Source organism: Squalius cephalus (genome assembly GCF_949319135.1).
Source record: "Squalius cephalus genome assembly, chromosome: 4".
NCBI lineage: Eukaryota > Metazoa > Chordata > Actinopteri > Cypriniformes > Leuciscidae > Squalius > Squalius cephalus.
The window spans coordinates 50,561,938-50,573,321 of NC_137125.1; the positions used below are offsets into that span (position 1 = coordinate 50,561,938).

The 11,384-nt window shown below is 36.1% G+C and overlaps 2 protein-coding genes across 3 annotated transcripts; both read right to left on the reverse strand.

Annotated features, from left to right (window-relative positions):
- Positions 1–540: 540 nt before the first annotated feature.
- Positions 541–6,354, reverse strand: phyh (phytanoyl-CoA 2-hydroxylase). Its single transcript, XM_079868263.1, has 9 exons — positions 6,194–6,354; positions 5,809–5,867; positions 5,496–5,606; positions 4,738–4,906; positions 4,563–4,644; positions 3,236–3,417; positions 3,004–3,153; positions 1,474–1,608; positions 541–1,392 (listed from the first exon to the last, which is right to left on the reverse strand). The coding sequence occupies exons 1-9, from the start codon at positions 6,257–6,259 to the stop codon at positions 1,339–1,341; spliced, it is 1,008 nt and encodes a 335-aa protein (XP_079724389.1). The 5' UTR covers positions 6,260–6,354; the 3' UTR covers positions 541–1,338.
- Positions 6,355–6,966: 612 nt separating this feature from the next.
- LOC307157893 (uncharacterized protein) lies at positions 6,967–8,484 on the reverse strand. 2 transcript variants are annotated; one of them, XM_079869888.1, is made up of 3 exons: positions 8,382–8,484; positions 7,970–8,273; positions 6,967–7,889 (listed from the first exon to the last, which is right to left on the reverse strand). In XM_079869888.1, exons 1-3 carry the CDS (start codon positions 8,423–8,425, stop codon positions 7,566–7,568), a joined length of 672 nt encoding a protein of 223 aa, XP_079726014.1. In that variant the 5' UTR covers positions 8,426–8,484; the 3' UTR covers positions 6,967–7,565. The 2 variants fall into 2 exon arrangements, with proteins under 2 accessions (XP_079726014.1, XP_079726015.1); XM_079869889.1 differs by having other exon boundaries at positions 7,344–7,889; positions 7,970–8,267.
- Between the last annotated feature and the right edge of the window lie 2,900 nt (positions 8,485–11,384).

The window sequence follows — 11,384 nt, forward strand, 5'->3', positions numbered from 1 at the left end:
TGGACCTTTTTAAATAGCCACTTTCATTGAGTGAACCTACCTTTTCTGCTAAAAGCAATTTGATTTTAATGGAGACTGCAGTCTGGGCACGTATGGTATTTATTATATGTGTGTATGCAGAGAGAGAAACAAACAAGCATTCATGGTTGCTCCTAAAATGCCCACTTATTCTGCTTTTAATCAGCATGATCAAAGATTTGGACAGCAGTTAGCTGGTAAATATATAAATAGATTGTGTATTTTGCTCACATCTGCTAAATCGAGGTTGGAAAACCACTAGTGCCTGATCTCAAGTCAAAGGTGACTGCTATTGCGCTGACGGCGCACAAAACACTTGTGCATGCGAACGATGAAAATTTGAATTTAAATTGAAAACGTTCATCTGCTCAAGCATTACCATTTATCTATAGGCCTAGCTTCCTCTCTGCATGCCAGTTTCAGAGAAACTTCTCGAAAATATTCTCCTGCATAGGCGAAAGTCTCAATGGTGTTTCCTGTGCAAATGTCACTTTTAGCACATTAAAAAAATGAATACACAGTAAAGTTCAGTACCTTTTTTAATGCATTTATTGTAGTTAAACATTGGCATTCACATATAAGTATATTTTATTTAAATTAAGCAAAAATATATGGTAGAAACTTTTTTTTGATTTTCCATGTTCGATTATAAACTGTTATTATCAAGGACATGTTTGTATTACTGTAGAGTCAAAGTTTAATAGGTATGTTTAGACCTGATCTAATGTTGATAAAACATATTAATCCCTTTAATATTTTAGAATTAATAGTAAAATTATTTACTTTGCCTCTGGTTCTTTCAAAACCATCATTTCCATCAGCAAAAAGCTGGATCTATTTCAAATGAAGGCAGATTAAGTGCTGCGCTCGATTATTCCTTCCCAAGTACCTGCTGTGAACTCGAATTCTCATCAAAGTACTACTAATAAGCAACAACCTCACTAATAATTACTTGCAGGAAACACTATCACAAAGAAGTATTTATCCAAGACAATGAATTCCCAAATGTTCTTACATCGCTTGAAGAAAAGCCACACCAATTTCCGATGATGCCAATATTACAATGTCTGGCTTTCATTATTGTTAGATCGGTATCAGGACTGATCGTTCCAGGCACAGATGGCAATTCAGTGTGTGTGATCCACGATTTACTCGCTACACTGCCACCTGATGGTGAAAGCTGTACTTTCCATAAGTATCAATTATGTAACCATAATTATCAATTTTAAGGAAATTGTCAAATTAACAAACAGCTGTGTGCTGTTAATTAATCCAGTTGAGAAGCCGTCCTCTCTCTAAGCCAGACAGAAGAGTCATAAGTCACATTGATGTTCTTTCTCCTTGGACCAGACGTCCCCGCAAAGCCCAAGTGTCCTGCATATAGAGCAAACGCATGCATGTTGAAGATAAGCCACGTGCATGAAAGAAACTTTGCACTTGAAGCTGGAAACACACCTGAAAGGAGATTGTATCGTCAACTCCATACTTCTTAGCTGCTAGTTCCTTCACTTCATTGCTGATGTTCTCCTGAGTAGTTCCTTTCACATCTATGTAATAGCAGTCAGAGCTGGCATAGTGACAGGAGATGGCCTGAAATAAATGAACACAGCAGTCTTGGATTTAGTGACTACATATAGCACTTACTAAGTTGGTTGTTACTGCATGTTGATGAATAGTGTTGGGTATGTTTTTCTTAAAAAAGTAATTATAGCTGCTAATTACATCTCCAACAGTGTAATTAGATTACTGTACTAATGACTCTCTCTACTAATGAAAAGTATTGCATTACTAATCACTTTCTAAATCCCATATCAACCCTGACCAGTAGAACAATACAAGGATAGACATGAAACTGCTCTTTTAAATCTTTCAAATACATAATATAAAATTGCATTAATTATTCTTGAACTGACCAAAGTATTTAAAGAGAGAAGCTTACATAAAAAAAACATTTTACACATTACATTTTAACATACATTTTAACATTAGACATTAAATTAGTTAAATTTCACTGTTGTTTTATATAGAATTGTTCTATAGTATGTACAGTTTTTAATTACATCTAAAGTAACTGTAATTAAATTGCAGAAAATTAAGAGTAATCCCTTACTTTACTTTTTCAGTGCATTGTTGCTGTTGTGTATGTAATTGAACACTTTTCCAAATTTCAAGAGTCATGTAGATTTGAGTTTTAAACTCTCTTGTTTTATTGAAATAACATGTTGCATCAGTAAGATATGTATGATAGTAGTTGCGAATTTAACCTATATGCAAAATTGGAATATTGCATAAAACATTTGTGAATAAAGCACCGTTTCCATCCCATGTGTTCAAAAGAGCAAAATCGTCACTTTCTGGTAAATTGGCGCAAAATATCTAATAAAAATGGAAGTTGCTGCAAAAGCCACTTTGGCTTATACCTCATAAAATACTTGCGCCCCAGAGAGTGTAGACGAAATGCAATAAACATGTTACCATGTTATCTTGCGCTCGGCTACCTGGCGTTTGGGAACGCAATCATGTGAGACGGTTCTGGGAGGGAATTAAACCAAATCATTTTGAAGACAGACATTGGCTCAGGCATTTCAGAATGATCAAACCAACATTTGAGATGCTGTGAAATAAAATTGGTCTGCTGTTAAGTCCAGTTATCCAATCACAAAGTCACGTGAATTTTCATCGTAGTTTTTACACGTGTCATCTTATTAGATATAAAATGCCTAAATTGCGCACTTGCCGTTTCCATCCAGCGTTTTTTTTACGCAATATCTTGCATTAAAATGATTATGCAATGGTTAATACTACAAATGCAATGTGGCCTAATGCATCCCTGACCACATCTGAATGTGTTTTGAGGTTGAGAAATTGGTATTGGTCCCCATTTACACGTCTCTGTCAACTCTGTCTTAATTTTACCACCAGGGAGGGAAATGTCTTAAATACTAGAGTAAAAGCTCCATTTTTATGCATGCAAGTACCTCCTACCTTTCGAAATCCCTTGGTTTGGTTCATTCCTGAGCCGTGGATCAGCAAAGGATGGAAAAACACTGTATCTCCTTTCTCCATCTCTAAATGCACTCTGGGATGGTCTGGGTTGTAGTTGCGCACCCCGTGGTACATCTTATTTATTCCACCCTGGAAGGAAACAAAGAAGCAAACTGAGGCTGACTGATGTAGAGCATCTGTGTAATCATCCTCATTCCTGTGTCTCTCTCACCTCCCATTCTGGGTAGTCGTGTTCCTGCAGAGTGCCATGGTGTGAGCCGGGCAGGACGACCAGGCAGCCGTTTTCCCGGTGCACTTTCTCCATGGCGGTCCATGAACACACAATGCGATCGGCAGGTCGGAAGGGGAAGTAGTGTAGATCCTGGTGCATGGGATGGCGAGAGGTCTTCTTACCTAGGAAGTTTGAAACAAGTGCACATTTAGGAATTTAGATGCAAACCTCTGCATCACACATTTCATGTTTTGGATGTATCTTCCATGGCATACTGGAAACATTTTGATGAGTATATGAATAATACATAAAAATGCACAGTTAAAGGGATAGTTCACTTTGAAATTAAATTTTGGTATGTTTTAGCTTACCTCAAGGGCATCCAAGATGTAGGTGTCTTTTTTTCCGCCGTAGTTTCAATTTTGATATTTTTAGGTCAAACCGTTCTTGTCTGTCAGTCATTTAATGCAGGTCTGTGGTCACTGTCTCAAAGAGCATGCACAGAGTCCAAATTAAAACAATTCCCCATCGTCCAAATTAAACAATTCCCCATCGTAAGTACACATTGATGGCCTAAGACACGAAACGAGCGGTTTGTGTGAGAAAACGAACAGTATTTATATCGTTTTTTAACTCTTGTACACAGCCACGTCCAAGTGATCTGAGGGCGCGCGCGCATCCTGGTGTGTGACGTGTGCGCAGACTGGTGCATAGACATATATACACTAGATGTCGCCTTGGCTACGGCAGTTCATTGGAACGAATGTTGTAGGCAAGGCGGCATCTATTCTAGTGTATATATATATATCTATGCACCAGTCTGCGCACACGTCACACACCAGGTTGCGCGAGCACCCTCAGATCACTTGGACGTGGCTGTGTACAAGAGTTAAAAAACGATATAAATACTGTTCGTTTTCTCACACAAACCGCTCGTTTCGTGTCTTAGGCCATCAATATGTACTTACGATGGGGAATTGTTTAATTTGGACGATGGGGAATTGTTTTAATTTGGACTCTGTGCATGCTCTTTGAGACAGTGACCACAGACCTGCATTAAATGACTGACAGACAAGAACGGTTTGACCTAAAAATATCAAAATTGAAACTACTGCGGAAAAAAAGACACCTACATCTTGGATGCCCTTGAGGTAAGCTAAAACATACCAAAATTTAATTTCAAAGTGAACTATCCCTTTAATCAAGGAATAAAAATTCGTAAGACATTCTGCTATATCCGATCACCAGACCAACACACCTGCGCACCAACAAGGATGTTGATTCAGGAACACTTCGAACTTAAATCATGATAAGTGTATCTATATACCTGTGTCAGGTGGTTTGTTGATGAGCATGGTGTGCATGGCCATGATGTTGGGTCCGGTGAAACACTTCACATACTTCAGGATCTGAGAAACAAGCATTCAAATTAAATTCAAAATAGATTTTGTTGTTGCTTTAGAGAGTGTATTTTTTGCATAGTACTCTGTGTTTGCGTCTACCTGGGGTAAAGTGCAGTAGCGGAAAAGTTCGGGATCTTCTTGGAAGTCCTGAAGTTTGGTAACAGCCTTTTCGCCTTCAACAAACTCGGATTTAGCAATGGATACATCTCTCATTACCAACAAACCAGGCACCTTCACCTCTCTCTTACAGATGCGCTCAAACTCTTTCCTGCGAAACACACACTCAGTTATGTACAGACTTTGTGCAAAGCATAGCACTGATCTCTTTAAACTTCGGTTCAGAGTTTCTGTTAATGATCGACTCACATATACATGTAGCCTAATAATCACCTATTAATCCCACTGAGCAGAATTTCTCATTGATTGAAAATGGCAGTGTTGCATAAATATTAGAATTTGTGTGATGTGTGAATTGTGTGTACACAATTGTATTAAAAAATACCTTGTGTGGATACATAGTGCATTGCTTTTACAAAATAAATAATTATCAATATTTGCTCCAAAATTTAAAATAAAATACGACTTTATATTATTGTGAAACATTAAATAGATATTGGACACATTTAGTCAATATATTGTTCACTGTATTCTCATCTCATTAGATAAGTTTATCAGTGGCTGAAAGTCCATAGTCAAACTGTCTATGGTAGATTTAGGGGCAGTTCAAACAATGCAATATTTCAATAAAAAAGCAATGCTGACATATTTCTTTAGTTATGTTTTAAAACCATAGTTACAAACTAAATGAATATGTTCAATGCATTTAAAAAAAAAATGTGTTGATCAGTCTTTCTTGCCTGAATTGGTCAATATCCTCATCCGATACCAAGTTTCGGATGAGTATGAACCCATCCTTTTCATAGGCGATTCTCTGTTCTGGAGTCAGGAGATCCGTGTCAAAAGTGTATCTGCAGACAAACCAGAACATACTTTACAACCAGACCAAGAACCAACTATATAGACGTCACATTACTGAATTTAATATTGATTAAAATAAATTAAAGTCTACTTAATGGAATTTCAGCCATATTTAAAGACTAAAACAATTATAAAATGCGTTGTACATGATGATAACCACAGGAAAATACATTGAAAGATCAGCTGACTAACTGAAAGGCTTGAGGATGATGATGATAGGACACATTTAGGGCAGAAGTGAAGGATGCTCGCTGAATAATAAGGTTAAAGTTCACAATATATATTCAACATGTCAACACCATAACACAAAACAAATGTAACGTAAAGCAATCGCTGTGCTTTATTTGGTTTATTTATCATAGCAAAATAGTAATTATAATTAAAACATGATCCAATGTTGTTAGAAATATGTATTTCCATCGATAAAAAGTAGGCCTGTCCGGAATGCCTCGGCTTGTACTGTGTGTGAGATCCCGGAACAGCCGCTATGTCTGAGGCAGACGCGCCTCTGCTTCCTCGATCGCACGCGTTCAAGTACATCGCGCCGCTCGCTCGAAAAACGTCTCTAAAAGGATACGACAGCGCCGTGGGACCGGTCCAGATGATTCAAAACCACTTTTAATCTGTCTGCGGCCCGGGACATCTTTAATCCAGTAAAGTGTAGACGAGGCGAACTGATCTGCAATGCGTTTGACTCTGTGTATGTGTTTATATAACTGGGGTAAAGTGCACCTACACTTGTATGGTGTCACAAATGCTCAGAGGACTTTTGATTTACAGTAGTCATTAACCAATAAAACCTCTCTTGAAATAAATAAATATATATGAAAAACTATGAAACTTTAACTAAATAATAAATAAATACAATTATTTATGATTATTATTATATATATAATTATTATATCTTTTAAAATATATAAAACCATTATAGATTAGGGAGTCGACGGGGATGATAAAGAAGCTTGCAAGATTCAAAATTAGCACTTTTATCTACACAAAACAATGTGTTAAACTATGATTTAAAAAAATGATGTTATTCTGGCAGCCTCAATTGCCACAATTCTGCATTAGCTAATAAACTGCCACATTAAAGCGGTTCACTGTAGAAATAACAGTTTGAATTACAGATAAGAGCTGAAACATATATTATTTTACACACACAAACACACACATGTTGGGATTTCACATATTATGGGAACTTTACATAGACACAATGACTTTTATACTACAAACTGTATCTATCCCCTTAACCCTAAACCTAAAAATCACATAAAACTTACTTTATTTACATTATCAAAAACATCACTTAGTATGATTTATAAGCTTAATTAAGTTTAATTAAACCAACAAAATATGAGGAATTTTTATTTTTAAATCAGGGCAAAACAAAACTCCAAACTTGGTTTGCAAAAAAATATTATGTTTGCACAATTGGCATGTTTCATTGCATTATCACAAATAAAACAATTCTGAGTACAACTACACACTATGCTTACAAAATCTGCTATAAAATATAACACGTGCTTACAAAATCACACTATAATATTATATTATATTCTATTGTAAGTAACTATATTACACCATAAAGTGTGGAATATATTTTTCAGAATTTAGATTTAACAAAAGTAGTGTGAGCTGTCAGACATAATTCAATAGCTCTTCATGATTATTAAAGGTTAATGTACAGATGGGTAATATAACAGACATTAAATATTCAGACAAAATGTAAATTAATTGTATTGTTTTTATTATTGTTTGTAAACTCCTCAAACATTTGGTTGCGTACATACAGTTTTTAAATATTTAACATTTAACTTGGTATTATATTAAATTATTTTATTATCATAAATCATAAAATAATCTTAAAAGAAGCCATCAAAAACATCAATCAATATTAGGAAAATAATTGCATATACTTTTTCATGAAAAGTTGAACTACTAACAACCACTCAAGATGAGAAGAAGAAATCATGCTCATTCTGCATCTGTGTACGGAATATAACATTAGCCTTGGTCACTTTTTTACGTGTGTTCAGATACTTGTTCAGCAGAGCTCTGTAGTCTTTCTCGGGATGGCCGCCCATATTCTCCACCTTCCAAGTGTAGTAGGCATTGGTTGGAGGTGTGCTGAGATTATTACCCAACCACAGCCAGAGTCTAGCGCAGGGCAGGAGACCCACAGCAAAGTACAGCGGATCTTCTTTTTCCAGCAGGTGTCTGTAGTACGACAGATACTTCCTCATAGCTGGAGTCTGCTGGATGGGAGGCTCACCCTGGAGAAATGAGAATATAAAGCATCTTCAGTGGAATCAGAACTAGCTTGAAAGTTTAAAGTCTGTGTTTCTGTTCTTACCTTGAAAAAATATTGTTTGAGCATGGAGTCTGCATAGATTTTGTAGCTTGAGTAGCTGCTTTTCATGAAGTCTCTGAGTTCAGTGGGCTGAGTTTTTTTTCCACTCAAACTCTTCAGCATTTTGGTCACTTTCAGTAGATAGCCGATGTCCTGTATGGTGAAGTTGACGTATCGCTCCGCCTGAAGGCTGCCGTTCTGCATCTGTATCAGGAAGTCAGTCCCGAGTGTCTTATTGGCGATGTCTTTATTCTTCTCCCACAGATATTCGTACACATCTTCCACAGAGCTGGCTGCCAAACTGTAACTAAAAGCAAACTGTGTCTCAGATATGCACAAATCATCACTGAAGACTTTTCATTACAACATTATACATTCATTTATACCCCGGTATCATGAAAATGGAAGGACTCACCTGAAACCTAAGAAACAGAGACACAGGAGGGTCGCGGTCTTCATCTTTCTTGGATCTTGTAGTGCACTTGTCTTCAGCTCTGATCTGTAATCTGTTATTTCTACAGTTCTTTTATAGTGGCAGTTTATGAGCTAATGCTGAATTGCGTCAATAGATTCTGTGAATAACTTAGTCATTTTTTTCTTAAAATCTGATTGTACATCAATTGCAGCAATAGATTCTGAGAATAACATCATAGGTTTTTTTGGTCATAGGTACTCTTTTATCTAAAAACATTTCAACAAATTTAACTTCAACAATTTAAATCTCACAGATTTTAAATAAATTACCTGAAAAACATTTAATTATTTACAGTTATATATATAGGCTATATATATATATATTATACTTGTTTTGCATTGTCTTAAAAATGTATGTGGTATTACGCAATAACGGTTCAGTAGTTCATGCCTCTTTGAAAAATAATCCAAAAAGCTTTGAAACTTTCATGGTGTTTTGTGTTTTAACTAATATTCAATACAAAGTTCAATACAAATTCAATATTTTTTCATGAAGAATAGTAAATGTTTATTAAAACGCATTAAACAAAACAGTTTTAAATATTAAATATGTTTTATACCTAATTATAACTTTGTCTGTGATATTTGTAACTCATATACATTCATTTTCCTCACATAAAGCTTAAATTGTCTTATATTATGTATTATAGTTATTTGTGGGCTTCTGACATAAACTGAAAGTATGAGTTACCTCACATTCACCCGTGCCTCAGTTACAGTAATTTATCATCTTTTGTAAGACATGATTTTCTTTGTCTTGCTTATTTTGGCTATGAATTGCTGTAATAAGTATTTAACAGAGACTCAATTGCAATCAGGCAAATGAGTCACACAGTGACGAGTACATCAAGAACAAAAATGTATTTCTTGCATAAAAATTCTCGGCCTGTTGTGTCAGTGTGTGATTGTGAGCATATTTTGTGCGGTTTATGTTGGTCTTTGTCACAAGTACAATGTAAAGAAAAAAACAAACAGTATATCCACTATAAACCAGAGGAAAGACTAACAGTTGCCCGCAGAAAACCTACAAAATGCCATGGCCATTAATCTTGGTTTACTGGTACTCGCTTCAGACAATAAGAGTTAGATTGGGGAATGTAACATCTGCTCCCTTCCAAGTGACCAATGGTGTTCGCCAGGGCGGAATTCTGTCTCCTTTTCTTTTTAATATGTATATGAATGATTTGTCTGTGATTTTAAATGCTTGCGGTACAGGTCGTATAGGGTTGGTGACTCACTAATGAATCACCTTATGTACGCTGATGATTTGGTCATTTTTAGCCCATATAGTGCTGGTCTACAACAGCTTCTGAGAATATGCACACAGTATGGTGCTGATTTTGATATAAAATACAATGCAAAAAAGACTAAGATCATGATTATCAGAAGTAGAGAAGATTTGACTTCTATCTGTCTGGCACTGCACTTGGGGTGTGCAGAGAGATTCCATATTTGGTCCATATTATTGCACATGATAAGGATAGGCAGCGTCAGAAGCTGTATGCTCAAGCGAACATGCTGTGTCGTAAGTTTAGCATGTTCTCTGTACCTGTGAAGATCTCACTTTTTAGAGCGTATTGTACACCTTTGTATACTGCCTACCTGTGGTGTCAAAAAGCTTTGAAACTTTCATAGTGTTTTGTGTTTTTACTAATATTCAATACAAAGTAATTTTTTCATGAAGAATGGTAAATGTTTATTAAAACGCATTAAACAAAACAGTTTTAAATATTAAATATGTTTTATACCTAATGTAATACTTCTTTATTTTTAACTTTGTCTGTGATATTTGTAACTCATATACATACATTTTCCTCTCAAAAAAGCTTAAATTGTCTTATATTATGTCTTATACAGTAGTTATTTGTGGGCTTCTGACATAAACTGAAAGTATGAGTAGTAATTTTCAAAATTTCAGTAGATAGCTGATGTCCTGTATGGTGAAGTTGACGTATTGCTCCGCCTGAAGGCTGCTGTTCTGTACTTTTATAAGGAAGTCCACCCGGATCGTCTCATAATCAATGTCAATATTTTTCTCCGATAAAAATTCATAAATGTCCTTTAATTTCCAAACTGTTACTGGGACAGTTACCAATTGTGCACCTGTTACAAACCATTATTAAACTGAACTCTTGGACAAGACAAGAGGATTATTTTTGTTACTATGAGAATGTTCAATACATCCTCTCATGTATTTCTGATTAGCAAAAATGATTAATAAAGAGCCATTATGTTAAGGTCCCTTATTTATTATAGAAATGAAAAGGGGTTTTAAAGGGGTCATCGGATGCAAAATTCACTTTTATATGATGTTTGCCTATAAATGTGTCTTTGCAGTGTGTGGACACAACCACCATACATTTACATTTACATTTAGTCATTTAGCAGACGCTTTGTCCAAAGCGACTTACAGTTTAGGACTAAATTAAGCGAGTCATCGTGAAGAGGCAAAAACAACACAAGAAGTGCTCAAAACACAAAGTTCAGGCATTGCTCAGAGTAGCATAAGCCCGATAAGGGAGGATTAAAGGAAAAGGAAAGAGAATTATTTATTTAATTTTTTTATGAGGTTAAGTGCTCACGGAAGAGATGAGTTTATAATTGTCTTTTGGATGTTGTCAGGGATTCTGCATTCCGGATGAGGGTCGGGAGAGCATTCCACCAACATGGAACCATGAATGAGAATGTTCTGGAAAGTAATTTTGTGGCTTTCTGTGATGGAACCACGAGACGTCGCTCTTTGACCGATCGTAGGCTTCTGGTAGGGATGTAGACTCGTAGGAGCGAGTGAAGGAGGAGGGAGCTGACCCTGTGGTAGATCTGTAAGAAAGCGTCAATGCCTTGAACTTGATGTGAGCAGTGAGTGTTAGCCAGTGCAGAGAGATGAACAGAGGAGTGACGTGGGCCCTCTTGGGCTCGTTGAAGACAAGACGAGCTGCAGCAT

What these genes read in the sequence shown, in the direction of transcription:
- LOC307157893 (XM_079869888.1), bottom strand. Translation starts at nt 8,425, where the DNA reads ATGAAGACCGCGACCCTCCTGTGTCTCTGTTTCTTAGGTTTCAG. An exon ending in CTCTGTTTCTTAGGTTTCAG is followed by an intron (nt 8,274 to 8,381) that starts GTGAGTCCTTCC and finishes GTTTGCTTTTAG; the next exon opens with TTACAGTTTGGCAGCCAGCT. An exon ending in TCAAACAATATTTTTTCAAG is followed by an intron (nt 7,890 to 7,969) that starts GTAAGAACAGAA and finishes TCATTTCTCCAG; the next exon opens with GGTGAGCCTCCCATCCAGCA.
- phyh (XM_079868263.1), bottom strand. Translation starts at nt 6,259, where the DNA reads ATGTCCCGGGCCGCAGACAGATTAAAAGTGGTTTTGAATCATCTGGAC. An exon ending in GCTACTGCACTTTACCCCAG is followed by an intron (nt 4,645 to 4,737) that starts GTAGACGCAAAC and finishes CTTGTTTCTCAG; the next exon opens with ATCCTGAAGTATGTGAAGTG. An exon ending in ACGATACAATCTCCTTTCAG is followed by an intron (nt 1,393 to 1,473) that starts GTGTGTTTCCAG and finishes CTCTATATGCAG; the next exon opens with GACACTTGGGCTTTGCGGGG.